At 63.9% G+C, this 13,209-nt stretch overlaps 2 protein-coding genes across 19 annotated transcripts in view; one reads left to right on the forward strand and one right to left on the reverse strand.

Annotated features, from left to right (window-relative positions):
• Positions 1 to 47: 47 nt before the first annotated feature.
• Positions 48 to 5,192, forward strand: TNFRSF25 (TNF receptor superfamily member 25). Of its 3 annotated transcripts, XM_019461242.2 has the most exons (10): positions 48 to 779; positions 1,322 to 1,442; positions 1,636 to 1,770; positions 2,138 to 2,305; positions 2,405 to 2,483; positions 3,228 to 3,283; positions 3,379 to 3,486; positions 3,696 to 3,733; positions 4,224 to 4,398; positions 4,591 to 5,192. In XM_019461242.2, the coding sequence occupies exons 1-10, from the start codon at positions 738 to 740 to the stop codon at positions 4,920 to 4,922; spliced, it is 1,254 nt and encodes a 417-aa protein (XP_019316787.2). In that variant the 5' UTR covers positions 48 to 737; the 3' UTR covers positions 4,923 to 5,192. The 3 variants fall into 3 exon arrangements, with proteins under 3 accessions (XP_019316787.2, XP_019316785.2, XP_019316786.2); XM_019461240.2 differs by having other exon boundaries at positions 48 to 1,442; XM_019461241.2 differs by having other exon boundaries at positions 48 to 1,442; positions 3,699 to 3,733.
• A 217-nt stretch (positions 5,193 to 5,409) lies between these two features.
• ESPN (espin) overlaps positions 5,410 to 13,209 on the reverse strand; it is a 248,474-nt gene continuing 240,674 nt past the window's right edge. For 7 of the 16 annotated variants that reach the window (XM_053899048.1, XM_053899052.1, XM_053899054.1 and 4 more), the window contains 5 exons: positions 12,634 to 12,779; positions 12,282 to 12,551; positions 7,709 to 7,788; positions 7,600 to 7,611; positions 5,410 to 6,335 (listed from right to left, as the gene is read on the reverse strand). In XM_053899048.1, coding sequence (XP_053755023.1) covers positions 6,188 to 6,335; positions 7,600 to 7,611; positions 7,709 to 7,788; positions 12,282 to 12,551; positions 12,634 to 12,779 — 656 coding nt within the window. In that variant the 3' untranslated portion in view covers positions 5,410 to 6,187. Of the gene's footprint in view, positions 6,336 to 7,599; positions 7,612 to 7,708; positions 7,789 to 8,295; positions 10,553 to 12,281; positions 12,552 to 12,633; positions 12,780 to 13,017; positions 13,137 to 13,209 lie in introns of those variants that run through there. The other 9 variants (XM_053899044.1, XM_053899045.1, XM_053899043.1 and 6 more) reach the window with 3 other exon arrangements.

Below are 13,209 nucleotides of genomic sequence, written 5' to 3' on the forward strand. Positions count from 1 at the left end.
TTGGAACCAGCCCCTTTCCTGACTCAGGTGCACTTGAGCCGGGGGGGGCAGGGGCCTGTCACTCCTGTCGCCCTCTGTCTGTGGTAGGGCACCCCCGGAGGAGACTGTGGAGAAGCATTAGTGAATTAACAGGACAGAGGTGACCAGACCAGCACCCCCGAGATCACTCCCCATCCCCTGCCTCAGCCACGAGGGCTACCCAGGAGCCCCCCATGAAGTTCTCCCTCCCACGAGGTGCCTCACGGGCCCTGCCCTGGGTGGTCCCCGTAAACTTACGCCAGGGCGGGCGATGCGTCTCAGGCTCTACTGAGAATGCCCGCTGGGACTCCCCTGCAGGGGCGGGGCCCCTGTACCCACACCCAGGCAGTATTGGGGAGGCTGGGTCTCCCAGCTGCGTCGCTGTCGCTGTGGCCCAACCTCTCATGGCTGAGGGAGGGCTCTGAGGCCCAAAGGAGGGAAGTCACTTCACCTGGAAGTTGTAGTCTCAGGGCCGGGGCCAGAACCCAGGCGGGGGGACCTGGATGCTGCCCTGTCCTGCGTACGCCTTGCTGCCCCCAGGCCACCTCAGGTGAGCTCAGGTGCGCAGGGGCAGGCTGCGTGGGCTGGGGGCCCCGCCCTGGCCCCCACCCCTGAGGCGGGCTCCCCCGGGGCTGGCTTGGGGCAGAGCGGGCGGAGCGGGGAAGCCCCCGGGCTGGCGCACGCCTGTCATCCGAGGGCCCAGCAAGGCGCCAGGAGCCATGGAGTTGCGGCCGGGGGGCTGCACGGCAGCGGTGGCTGCGGTGAGTGGGAGCACGGTGGAGGGGGGCGGGCAGCCTGGAGCCTGACCTCAGGCCTGGGTCGCTGCGCTAAGAACCATGGGGCCCCACTTCGCGGGGAAGTGTGCCAGCACCACCACCAACCCCTCTCCACTTAGAGACTCCGCTAGTTAGAGCCTCAGCCGGGCGGGGCCCTTCCGCTGAGAGGAAACCCCCGCCCCGGGGGCCAGAAGGGTCTAGGGGCCCCAGGCAGAGGAGGATCCGGGTCCTCCACCTTACACAAGCCAGGAGTGGGGACGGGGCCCCCCGGTGCCTGCCCTGGTGCCCTGGCAGAGGGAAACGTGTGTGGGGGGCCGGCTGGAGACCTCGCTCTGCCTCTCCTGAGCCTGCTCTGTGCACGGTGGGAGGGAAGCTCGTCTTACCCCACATCCATGGCACCTCCCGCCCAAGAACCTGAGAAGAGGGCCTCTCTGAGGGCAAACGCGGTGGGGGGCTCGGAAGGGGGGGAGGCCGGGGAGGGCCCGCACGGCCAGCCCTGTCACAACCAACAGCCACCTGTCTTCCAGGTCCTGCTCCTTGCGCTGCTGGGCGCCCAGGGCCAGGGCGGCACACCCAGTCCAAAGTGTGACTGTGCCTCCAACTTCCAGAAGAGGAGCGGTCTGTTCTGTTGCAAGGGCTGTCCAGCCGGTGAGCAGCCGAAGGGGTGGGAGGGATGTGGAGGGGAAGTGAGGGCAGACAGAGGGAGATGGGGTTCAGGCGGGGTCAGGAGACAGGGGAGGTGGGCAGGGCTGGGGAGGAAGTAGGGAGCCAGAGATAGGAGAAGAGGGAGGGGAAAGAGGGAACCCTCTTTGACTGTCTGACCCGGGTCTGGTTTCCACAGGGCACTACCTGAAGGCCCCCTGCCCAAAGCCTTGTGGTGCCTCTACCTGCCTCCCGTGCCCCCGCGGCACCTTCCTGGCCCGGGAGAACCACCATGAGACCCGCTGTACCCGCTGCCAGGCCTGTGATGAAGAGGGTGAGGGGCCTAGTGCTCAGTGGGGGGACTTCTGAGGACAGGCCATGGCCAGGCTGTTTCTGAAGGAGGTGGCTGGCTTGGGCTTAACCTCTGGTGTGACAGCCCTGTGTCCACCCATCCCAGGCCCCTCCCCCCTCCATCCCACCCTAGGATTCCCTTGCCCCCTCACTCCCGATGACCCTCCCATCTCTATATATGCCTCAGCCTCTGATCTGGGGCGATCTCCATGCTCCTCTCCCTTTGGGGGTGGCCCCATCTTTGGCTGCCCCCATCTCCATTCTCCAGGGGATCTGCCCAGGGTCCCCGCGGGGGGGTCTCTGGCCCTGATGGCCTCCACTCTCCCCAACTCCCTGAACACTCTTGCCAGTTTCCCAGGTGGCCCTGACGAACTGCTCAGCAGTGGCAGATGCCCACTGTGGCTGTGACCCGGGCTGGTTCCCCGAGTGCTTGGTCAAGTCCTGCAGGGACGGCTCCCCCTTCCGCTGCCACCCGTGCTCAGACTGCAGGGCCCTGCACCGCCACACACGGGTGCCCTGTGAGTACTCCCGCTCTGGGCTGTCTACCCCTCCACACCCCCCCTCTCCCTAACTCCCGCTCTCCCTTCCTGACACACAAGCCATCTCCTGGACTGCAGGTTCCGTCAGAGACACCGACTGTGGGACCTGCCTGCCTGGCTTCTATGAATATGGCAACAGCTGTGTGTCCTGCCCCACGTAATGTCCTGGCTGCCCTGGGACGGGGAGGGGGTTCTGGGAGCAGAGTGGGGATCCCGGGAAGGTGGAGGGAGCTCGGTCCTGTGGTGGGTGGGCGCCATTTCAGGCAGACATTGGATACTGAAGGGAAATCTGCATTCACCTTATGCCAGATAAATAAGGGGTTGTGTCCTTTAGTAATCTTTCCAGCTGTAGGTTAAGGAAGCATAGGATTTGGCCGTTTATAGAGAGTCAGGTTGATACAATTTCAAAACTATGATCTGCCACTCATTCTCTGGGAGATCTTGGGCAAGTGACGTCACCACTCTGATCTGTGGCTTCTCCATGTGCCGATGTTAGCAGGTTCTGCCCCCCCCCACCCCCGGGGCACAGGTTAAGGGGTAAAACACTTTATCCATTCATTTGCTCTGCAAGTGTTTATTAAGCATCTACTATTTTCCAGAGATGTTCTAGGTGCTGGGGATCCAACAGGGAACAATGTAGGCAAATCCTGGTCCTCATGGAGCTGACATTCTAGTGACCCTCAATCTAGTCTAGAAAAAGCTCCATAAATAGCGGTTGTTGCTGTTGTTTCTGGGGACACCAGTGAAGTTTCAGCAGTCCTTTGGGAACATTCCAGGGTACTGTGGTGCCCAGGGAAGAGACCTGGGGAGGGCAGGGCCTCCAGGATGGAGAGGACGGGGAACCTCTCCTGGTGTCTAGTCCCTCACGCCCCCCACCCCACCCCACCCCCTCTTCTTGCAGGAGCACCCTCGGGAGCTGTCCTGAGCCCTGTGTGACTGTTTGTGGCTGGAGGCAGAGTAGGTGGTGTGCTGGGAATTTGGGCAGGATTATTGGGATGGTTGGGGAGGCTGGGGTGTGGCTCCTATCCACCACCCACCGGCTGTTCTTTCAGTGTTCTGGGTGCAGGTGCTCCTGGCTGGCCTGGTGGTCCCACTCCTGCTCGGTGCCACCCTGACCTACACGTACCACCGCTGCCAGCCGTGCAAGCCCACGGTTCCTAGTAAGTACACGCACGCGCACACACGCACATTTCTAGGGGCATCGGGTCCGCACGGGTAGCCCAGAGCCCACTCACCCCTGATGCAGAGGGGGGAAACTGAGGGAGAGAGTGCTGGGGGCAGGGGTGGCACAGGAACCCAAGAGGAGCTGGACCAGCACCCAGGTCTAGGAGTCTTGCCTGGTTGCTAACGAGATGCTCTTGTCTCTCAGCAGATGAAGCTGGGTTGGAGGCCCTGACTCCCCTGCAGGTAAGAATATTAGTAATATTCAGGGAAGAGAGTGAGCAAGAACCCAGGCCTCAGCCTTCTGGAGCTGAGAGGCTGGGCCGTATTATAACTCATGGTCCCCCACACGGGGCACGGTGGCTGGCAGGCACAGAGTAGGCCTAATGAACACATGTGAATTCCCTGAGTGAATGAGAGCAGCAAGGCACCTGTCTCTTAAGTGGCTTTCAGTCTGGTGGGATCCAGACAGGTAAACAGAAGACAGTTCAGTGGGATGAGTGTCACCATAGGGAGGCCTCCGGCAGGGTTGGGGCCACAGGGGAGGGCAGCCAGGACAGGGGTATTTCAGGCAGAGGAAATAGTTCTTCTGGGCCACCCAGTGAGAGATGAGGGGGGACTTCGGGAGGCAGCCTTGAAGAATGTTTGCTGACTGATCCAGGGAATGGCCACTCCCGGCCAGAGACCCCAGGAAGGAGTGACCCCAGGCTGACCTGGGGCCTCTCTTGGCTTCCAGGCCACCCACCTCTCGCCCAGGGACAGCACCCTTCTAGCTCCAGCCAGCAGTATCGAGAAGGTCCGTGCTACCCATTTGGTAGGCAATGGCTGGGCCCTTGGCTCCCCTCAGATCCAGGAGGCGCCCTGCGCGGAGGTGACGTGGTCCTGGGACCAGCTGCGCAGCAGAGCCCTCGGTAAGAGACCTCACTGGCCTTGACCCCATTCTCCTGAGCCTGAGATGAGAAGTAATGGTTTCCTGAGGCACCACCTGCCCACTTCCCGTCCCAGGCGGACGGGGTGCACCCCCCTGGTCCCCCGCTCTGCCCGCGGTCCCGCCTCTGGCCTCCGTTCTTGTTCCCCACCGACTCTCTCTGGCCCGTCCCCAGACCCGCCGCCGCCCACGCCCACGCCTTCGCCAGCGCCCCCTGCGGGCTCCGCGGCAGCCACGCTCCAGCCCGGCCCGCAGCTCTACGACGTGATGGACGCGGTGCCCGCGCGGCGCTGGAAGGAGTTCGTGCGCACACTGGGGCTGCGCGAAGCGGAGATCGAGGCCGTGGAGGTGGAGGTCGGCCGCTTCCGCGACCAGCAGTACGAGATGCTCAAGCGCTGGCGTCAGCAACAGCCCGCCGGCTTGGGCGCCGTCTACGCGGCGCTGGAGCGCATGGGGCTGGACGGCTGCGCCGAGGACCTGCGCAGCCGCCTGCAGCGCGGCCCGTGACGCGGGGGCGGGGGCCCACACCGGGCGCCTCTGGGCTCCGGCGGCCCTTGCAGAAGCCCTAAGTACGGTTACTTATGCGTGTAGACATCTTATGTCACTTAATAAGCTCCTGGCACGGCCCTGCGTAGCAGCGCCTGCCGCGCGCCCCCTGGGGTTCTGGTTGAGGCCAAGCGGCATCGACAGATCTCGGGAGGGGGCAGGAGATGGCTCAGCAGTGTCTCGGCCCGACTTTGGCCGAGGCCTGGGTATTAAATCTGTGAAGAAAAGCTACTGCTTGGTGCTTCCGAGGGGCTGTGGTGTTAAGTGGCCCCGGCTTCGTTTCCTGGGGGGCGTCGTCGAAAGGCCCGGAAGTCTTAGCGCCCCTGGGTCGGGGACCCACGGTGGAACCCAGTGTGGCCCCTGGCGCCCGGGCCGCCCCCGCGCCCCGCTCCCGCCCGGCCGCGGCCTAGTTACCCGACGGAGAGAGGAAGTCGTGGCGACAGCGCGAGAGAGTGCACGTCAGCCGCGGCGGCTGAGAGAGCTTTAATGGGGGTGCGGGATGGCGGGGACGGGGAGGAAGCAGGTGGAGACACAAGCGCAGGGACCCTTGCCTCGCACTCACGCCACCAGCGTCGTGAAAGGGTCTGGGAATCGTGGGACCCGGGGGGAGGGGAGCGCGGACTTCACCAGGGGGAGGGGGAGGGGGGAGGCAGAGGTTGGGCCCCCGGAGCGGCAACTCGGTCCCGACGGGCAGGTTGCCGGTTTCATCGTTTCTGGTAAACAAATGACTGAGAGGAAACCCTCGGCTGGGATGGGAAATGCGGGCCGGGTGCAGATCTGGGTCACGACGGGAGGAAAACCCCTTCCCCAAGCGCGGGGCCTGCCTCCGCCCAGGATGCGCCCGCCGCGTGGGTTCCGGGGTGCGGGGGAGGGGGCTGCGGCCGGGCGCGCGCCCCGCAGGAAAACAAGGTCGCCACCCACGGGGCTGGGGAGCACTCTGCGCGACCCTCCACCGAACATGCAAATATATGTAAATAGGCATGCAAATAAGCAGCATCTTTTTGCGTCAACGGCTTGCTTGGGCACTTTTCCTGGGCGACGGCGGCGGGTGCGTTCCAGCAGCGCCCCGGGCTGGGCATGCGGGGGCCGGAGCGGGGTCAGGGAGAGGTTCCAGCGCGGGAGGGGAAAGGCAGCGCGGCTCCCAGCCCTTTCCGCCGGAGCCGGGCAGGCCGGGGCGGAGACTGGGGCCCCCAGAGCTCACGAGGCTGCGAGCAGGAGGGCGGCACCTAGTACTTAGCGATGTCCCCCTTCTTCAGGATGATCTGTCGCTGCCAGGGCGCCAGCTTGCTCTCGTCGTAGCCCAGCGTCCGCAGCTTCTCCGACTGCTCTTTCTCTCGCTGCAACTCCTCCTGCTTCTGTCGCTCCTCCTCTTTCCTAGGCATGGGGCGGGGGGCAGAGCCGCGGGCAAGCGTGAGACGGTGGGCCAGGCAGCGTAAGGGGCAAGTAAGGCGTTCCTGGGGGCAGGAGCTGGGCGGCCAGGGCAATGGGTTCTAGGGGCAGAAGGGCTGGGGGACTGGGGACTGGGGTCGGGTCAGGAGCCACAAGGATAGGGTGGGAACAGGGAGGGGCTTGGTTGGGGGCAGACTGGAGTCACGGGGGCACACACAGGAGCTGGGTGAGGGAGAGGCTGTGGCTGAGTTATTTCTGGCTGGGGTATTACTGGAAACAGGGGTGCTGGGTCAGGAGTGTGGCAGAGGGTGAGCGGGGAGTGTCCTGGGGGCAGGACCCAAGTAGGAGGGACCACATTAGTGGGAGGCAGTGGTGGCTAATTAGGGACGGTTATTATAAAATAGGGGCTAGAGGGGCGCCTGGGTGGCTCAGTCGGTTAAGCGTCTGACTTCGGCTCAGGTCATGATCTCACGGTCTGTGAGTTCGAGACCCGCGTCGGGCTCTGTGCTGACAGCTCAGAGCCTGGAGCCTGTTTCGGATTCTGTGTCTCCCTCTCTCTCTGACCCTCCCCCGTTCATGCTCTGTCTCTCTCTGTCTCAAAAATAAATAAAAACGTTAAAAAAAAATAAAATAGGGGCTAGAGCTGTGCTGACAAGGCAGCCACTAAACTCAGGTGGTTACTAAGCATCTGAAGTGTCAGAAGTGAGATGTAGGATACGTGTGCAATGCGCACGGCATCACGAAGACTGCTTTTTAAAAGACTGTAACACATCTCGCTAATGACTTTTACACTGGTTACGTGTTGAAATAATATTTGGATACTTTGGGCTAAGTAAAATGTAAATGGTAAATTCACCTTTACCTTTTTATTTTTCCAAAGTGCCTTCTAGAAAACTTTACACAGTGGCTCGTGTTATATTTCTGTAAGCACTGGGCTAGATTACTGGGCAGAAACCACGCTTTGAGGGACAGAGGTCAAGGTTATTGATACTGAAGTTGGGTTATAACTGAAGGCTAGGTTAGTGGGACACGAGGGGCTCGGTAATCCAGGCCGAGGTTATCAAGCCATAAGATCTAGACTTTGGGGCAGGGGCTAAGTTGCTGGGGGAGAAGAGTCTGGTGGCATTAGTGGGAGCAGAGAGATTGTGCTACAAACCAGACAAGGGGGTGTGCTCAAGATGGGGCTGGATGAAGGGGCAAAAGGACTGTGCCTAAGCCAGGGAGGGGCAGCAGGTCGGCCCACACTCACCGCTTCTGCTCCCTAGAGGAAAAAGAGACAGCATTATTTGGTGCCACCACCTCAGGGGCGTGATCAAGACACCCTACCAGGCCCTGAAGCTTCCGGTCCCCCGGCTCACCTCTCCTCTTCTAGCTTCTTCCGCAGGAGGTCTCGCCTCCAGGCAGGCATGCTGGCCAGCCGGGCCTCCTCCTCTTCCTCCTGAAACACAAGCACAGAACTTCAGGACCAGCATGCGCTGGGAGGTGGGGTTTGGGGGGAGGTGCACCCACAACCCCGGGAGACCCACGCTAGTCAGGGACAATGGGATACAGACGTCCTTCTACAGAGCAAATAGATGAAGGTGCCTGGCCACAACCCCCTTAGAGGGGGCCTCCTGTGCTCTACCCCCTCATAACTCAGGCCCCCTGTGTTCTAGAGGTGGTGCCAGACAGGTCAGAGCTAAGGTGCAGGAGAGGAGCAGAGAATGAGATTTCCCACTAGGGCAGGCTGACGGATGGCTCCAGGGCCCTGACCTCGACTCTCTGGGCAGACCCATACTTGGGCCCCCACAGATCCAGCCAGCCCGGAGGGGCTCAAGCTGGCCTCCACCGCGAAGGACCTTCTGGCCTATGCACGTCCTGTTCCCAAGTGGAGTAGACACTACCTCTACAACTGTGTGGCTCATCGACTTGGCAGGGGCGGAGGCGGGCATCCAACACAGGCAGCTTACAGCAAAGAGTTTTATTACGTGGATGTTACACAGGAGAACACGTCACACGGAACACTGCACATGTGGCTCCCTTGACCTCAAAGAAGTAGCTGTGAATTCCAGTGCGAAACCAAAGAGAGGAGAGCCACACTGCCCCGGGGGGGACCCACGGTCCCTCACTCAGAGGGGCGGCTGCTTCTACCTGCCTACCATGCAGAGCCGGGCAAGACTGTAGGCCCAGAGGGGGACACCTGGTTTGCCCTGTGCCCTGCCCACCGCAGCCACTGCCCCACATCTGGTCATAGTGGGCTTCAAAGGCTCTGGCAGCCTGGTCCTGGATACTCTGGGTTTTCCAAGGCCACCCTGCTGGCTTCTGGGTTTTTCCTGTGGGCTTCTGGCCTCCAGAGGGCATCAGACGGGCATCCAAGCCTGGGTTAAGATGCTTGAGGGGGAAATTCCGATTTCTGCTGCTCAGATGTCAAAAAGCTCTGCCTCCTTCTCCTTCCAGAAGGAGAAGCTGCGGTCGATGTAGCGGCAGATGTCCTCGTTGCTGAACTCGCCCATCTCAGACACCAGCTCCAGGGGGTCTTCGACAGGGGCTTCGGAACCAGGAGGGTCCCACGTCGGGGGAGGTGCGGCTGGCGGAGGGGGGCTGGGGGGCTGCGGCGCAGGAGCTGGGGCCTCGGGCTGCCCCTCTGGCCAGTCCACCGTTTGACCCGGAGGGACCTTTTCCGCCGGCTCTCCCTCCTCCTCCGCCGCCTCCTCCCCCTCCTCCTCTTCCTCTTCTTTTTTCTCTTCTTGCTCCTTCTCCGCTTCTTCTTCCCGGGCTGGCTCAGCCTCCGGGCTGTCTCCAAAGAACTGGCGCCTGAGGTCCTCGAAGCCGTCGCTCCAGGTTCGTCGGCCAGCCTCCACCTCCTCGAGCACCACGCGGTGGAAGAGGCGGATGAGCTCCCACGGGTGGCTGCCCAGCCGGTCGAACATCTCGTAGCACAGCAGGTGGCGGAACTTGCGCTCCTCGCGGCTTAGGCCCATCTCCAGCAGCTGGAAGTAGCCGAGCATGAAGAGGTCGAGCGTGAGGCTGTCGTAGCGCGGGGGCGCGCCGCCGTCCAGGGGCGGCAGAAAGTGTTCGGGCCAGTACAGGCCGTGAGCCAGGCCCGAGCCACACGGCGGGCGTCCTGGCACCTGCCGCAGCAGGCTCCGCCAGTGGCCCAGCAGCTTGCCCACCACCTGCCGCTGCTTCAGCAGGCGCAGCAGCCGCGCATCCGGGCCGTCGCCGGCCAGCGGCTGGAGAGCGTCGGCGGCCTCGGGGCCCGGGCCCGCGCCGGCGGCCACCACGCGGGGCAGCAGCCTGCGCAGGCGCGCCTGGGCGTGGCGCCGGGGGCCGCGGAAGGTCCACTTGCGCCAGTGCTCCAGGAAGAGGTAGACGATGCGCTCCTTGCGCATATCTATGTAGTCCTGGACGCCGCGCAGCTCGGTGGAGAGCGACGGCTGGCGCGCCAGCTGCTGGGGCTCGGGCAGCGCCGCCTGGTGGTCCGGCGCGTCGGGCGGGCCCAGCGCGCCCACGGAGTCCCAGGGGGCCGGCAAGCCGTTGGCTACCGGGGCGCTTGGCTCCCCGGTGCCGGCCGCCACGTAGTCCTCCTCGAGGATGGGCTCTCGGCCCGAGGCGGCGGCGGGAAGCGAGAGCTTGCGGCGCGAGCCGCGCGAGGGCGCCGAGCCCTGGGCGCGCAGCTCGTAGACGGCGCGGAGATGCTGCACGGAGACGCCGCACTCGAGGATCTCGCGCGCCACCGCCTCGCGACACCAGCTGAGCGAGTGCGAGCGGCCGAGGCAGAGCGGGCCCGGCCTCCAGGGCGCGTCGGGCAGCGGTGCCAGCGGCTGGCCGGTGTCGGCGGCCAGCAGCTCGGCCAGGTGCGCGGGCCGGCCGCCCAGCGCGGCCAGCAGCGTGGCCATGCTCTTGAGCAGCGTGGAGATCTTGCTGCACCAGGCGGGCAGACTGGCTGCGCGGCCGTGCATGCGGCGCGGATCGACGGTGAAGCGCGGCGCGGAAAGGGCAGCCGAAATCGGCAGCAGCTGCTCCAACTCCAGCTCGAGCTGCTGCAGGCGCGCCTCCAGCTTCTGCGCCTTGTGCAACACCTGCAGGTTCTCGATTTGCTGCTCGATGCGGAGGATGTCGGCTTCGGTCATGAGCTCGCCGAAGGGCCCGAGGATGGCGTTGTGCGCGCTGGAGTACCTCCAGCCCTCGCGGGGGTAGCAGCAGGAGCTGGCGGACGTCAGCTAAGGCGGGGAAGACAAGAGAGGGGAGGGAGGCGCGTCTCCCTCTGGCCCGGCTCCCGCAGCGGCCGCCGGGGGGCGCCCTTTGCATGTCCTGGGTGGTGTAATGGCTCCGCGGGGCTCTGTCGGCAGGGACGGGCCACGCCCGGCCGGCGGGTGATTACACTGGGGCGAGACTTCGGCCCAGGCCGCTACTCCGGGCGCTGGGCAGTGTCCACTTTGGTCGCTGGCGGGGTCGTTGGGCGCTGTTGCAGAGACCGAGCGGGCAGAGGGAGTCTCCACACCTGGCTTGGTTGCTCATTACACCACCGAAGGAACATGCAAAAGGCGTTGAAGCTGCGAGGCCAGGCTGCCCTTTCCCACCCCATCTCAGGGCTGCTGTTTGGAGGCCACATCCCAGAGGGACCTCGCGCATACTGAGGACCTCTTGTCAGCTGTCCCCGCAGCCCGAGCCCTCCCTGTGCACGCTGTCAGTGTTTTACTGCTGAACCAGCTTGAAGCCTCAGCTCTCACCCCTTGTCCCCGGCACTAGGGATGATAATCAATTTTATGAGCTAGGTGTGCCAGGAACTTCTGAGAGTTTCGTTCATTCCTCACTTTAGTGCTGGGCTTCTGCAGCCTGGGCTGGGGGGGGTGGGGGGGCGTCGTCCTCACATCCTCCCGGTTCATCTTGACCCACTACAATCAATCCGTTCCCTCACAGCCACATAGGATGATGCTAATTCCCTCACTTAAACCCTCTCCCAGGCTCCCTACCGCTGCAGGAGAAAGTCCATTTTCTTCAAGGCCAGGGCTTGGTGATCTGCCCCCACTGATCTCTCCAGCTCCGCCCCTGTACTGACAGGACAGTCACTGAGCCTGCTCTTTGCCCCACTCTGTTCCCAGCCCACCTCCTGCTCATCTTCCAAGTCCACCTTGGACTTCACTTCCTCCTTCATAACACTGGCCCCACCCCAAAGAGGACGGTGGGTGCAGGGCAGCCCCAGGCCTCTGCATGCCCCATCCCGGTGAGGGCAGCGTTGTTAACAGCCCCGTCACTGGCTTCCCTGCTCACTCGGGCTCTCATGTTACCTTGTTTTGTATTCTTGGGGGCACTTATCTCTCTACTAAGATGCTGTGTTTGCTTGTTGGTTGACCCCCTCCCGCCCCACTCCCCAAAGCCACCTTGAAAAGGCCTTGAGATATCCATCGCGAATCCCTAGAGGCTACAACGGTGCACAGAACACAGCACCCAGGAAACACGTGCTGAGCCGGTCAGTGGCAAACCACCCTGCCAGCCAAAGACGGTCAATCATCTGACAGATAAGAAAACTGCGGCTGGATGAGGCTCAGTCTCGAAGGCTGGAAAGTGGCGGTGCAGGAGAGGGCCCAGGCCAGTCTGACTGCAGCCCAAAGCCTGCTGGCCATGCAGAGGGCGGTCCCTGGACCAGCAGGTCAGTCTCACCAGGAGCTTCCCAGACACGCAGAATCTCAGCCCCACCCACAGCTCCTGAATCAGAATCGGCATTTTTACAAGATCCCGGGCGACGTGAAGCACATTCGCGTTTGATGAGCTTTGCCCGTCTCACGGAAGGACAGTCCCCAGGGCAGGGGAGGTCCTCCAACCCTGCTTCCCACCCCCCAACCCCCGCCCCCCAAGGACCATGGGAGCCGCCTGAGGTGGAAAGGCCCCCCGCAGGCCGGGCGGCGATGTGGGGGATGGGCCCGGGTGCAGAAGCCCCGCCCCACCCACCTTCCGTCTCTGCTCCTCCTCCTCCTGCATCTTCAGCTGCAGCTTGCGCACCATCACCTGGCGCTTCCACTCGGGGATGGGCCGGCCCTGCTCATCGTGCGTGGGGACGAGCGCCTCCACATCGAGCTGCACGCCTGGCGCCGGGGTGGCGGGCGGCGCCGGCGCCACGCTGCCGTTGAGCAGCGGCTGGGGCCCCACGGCCGGCGGGGTGGGGCTGCGGGCCCGCGACGGCGCGGGCGACGCCTGCGGCAGCGGCAGCGGCGCTTCTGGCTGCGGGGAGAAGCGGCGAGGCTGAGTGACCGGCCGGCACGGGGGAGGGGGGCCGGGGCGGGGTACCCGTCGAGCCGCCTACCTGGGAGATCGGCTGCCCGCTGCCCGAGAACACCGTGGTCAGCCCCTTGCTCTGCGGCGTCGGCTTCAGACTCTTGCCGGCCTTGATCTCCGCCAGTAGCTCCGAGTTGTCACCCGTCGGGGACATCATGTTGAAAGACTTGGTGCCTGCACGGAGGCAGGAGAGGAGGTGCTGGCCAAGCGGGGGTGGGGGGGGGGGTGCGAGGTCTGCATCCCCGCCGCCCCTAGCCTGCCCCTCTGCCTCCCTCTCCCCAAGTCGGGAAGGGCCGGGCCCCAGATGACAGCTCTCCAGATCCCAGGCCCTGGGGGCGGGTCTTGGGTACCCCAGAGGCGGGCTCCCCGCTGACAGCTCACAGAGCCCCACCATCTTCCCGGCCCTACTCACGGGGCATGGGGGCCCTGCCTGGAGGCCCCTGGGAGTTCATGCTGGCTCTTGGGCCGGCCCTGGGGACTCCGGCGAATGTCTCCACCCAGGACACTGACTGACCAGCTCTAAGACACTACCTAAGGCCAGCCACTCGACCTTTGTCCTAGGTTCCCTGGCTCTGCCAGCCAGGGTGGAGTCTCCCTCCAGCCC

This window comes from Panthera pardus, unplaced genomic scaffold (assembly GCF_024362965.1).
Source record: "Panthera pardus isolate Hobbes unplaced genomic scaffold, ASM2436296v1 HiC_scaffold_11, whole genome shotgun sequence".
NCBI lineage: Eukaryota > Metazoa > Chordata > Mammalia > Carnivora > Felidae > Panthera > Panthera pardus.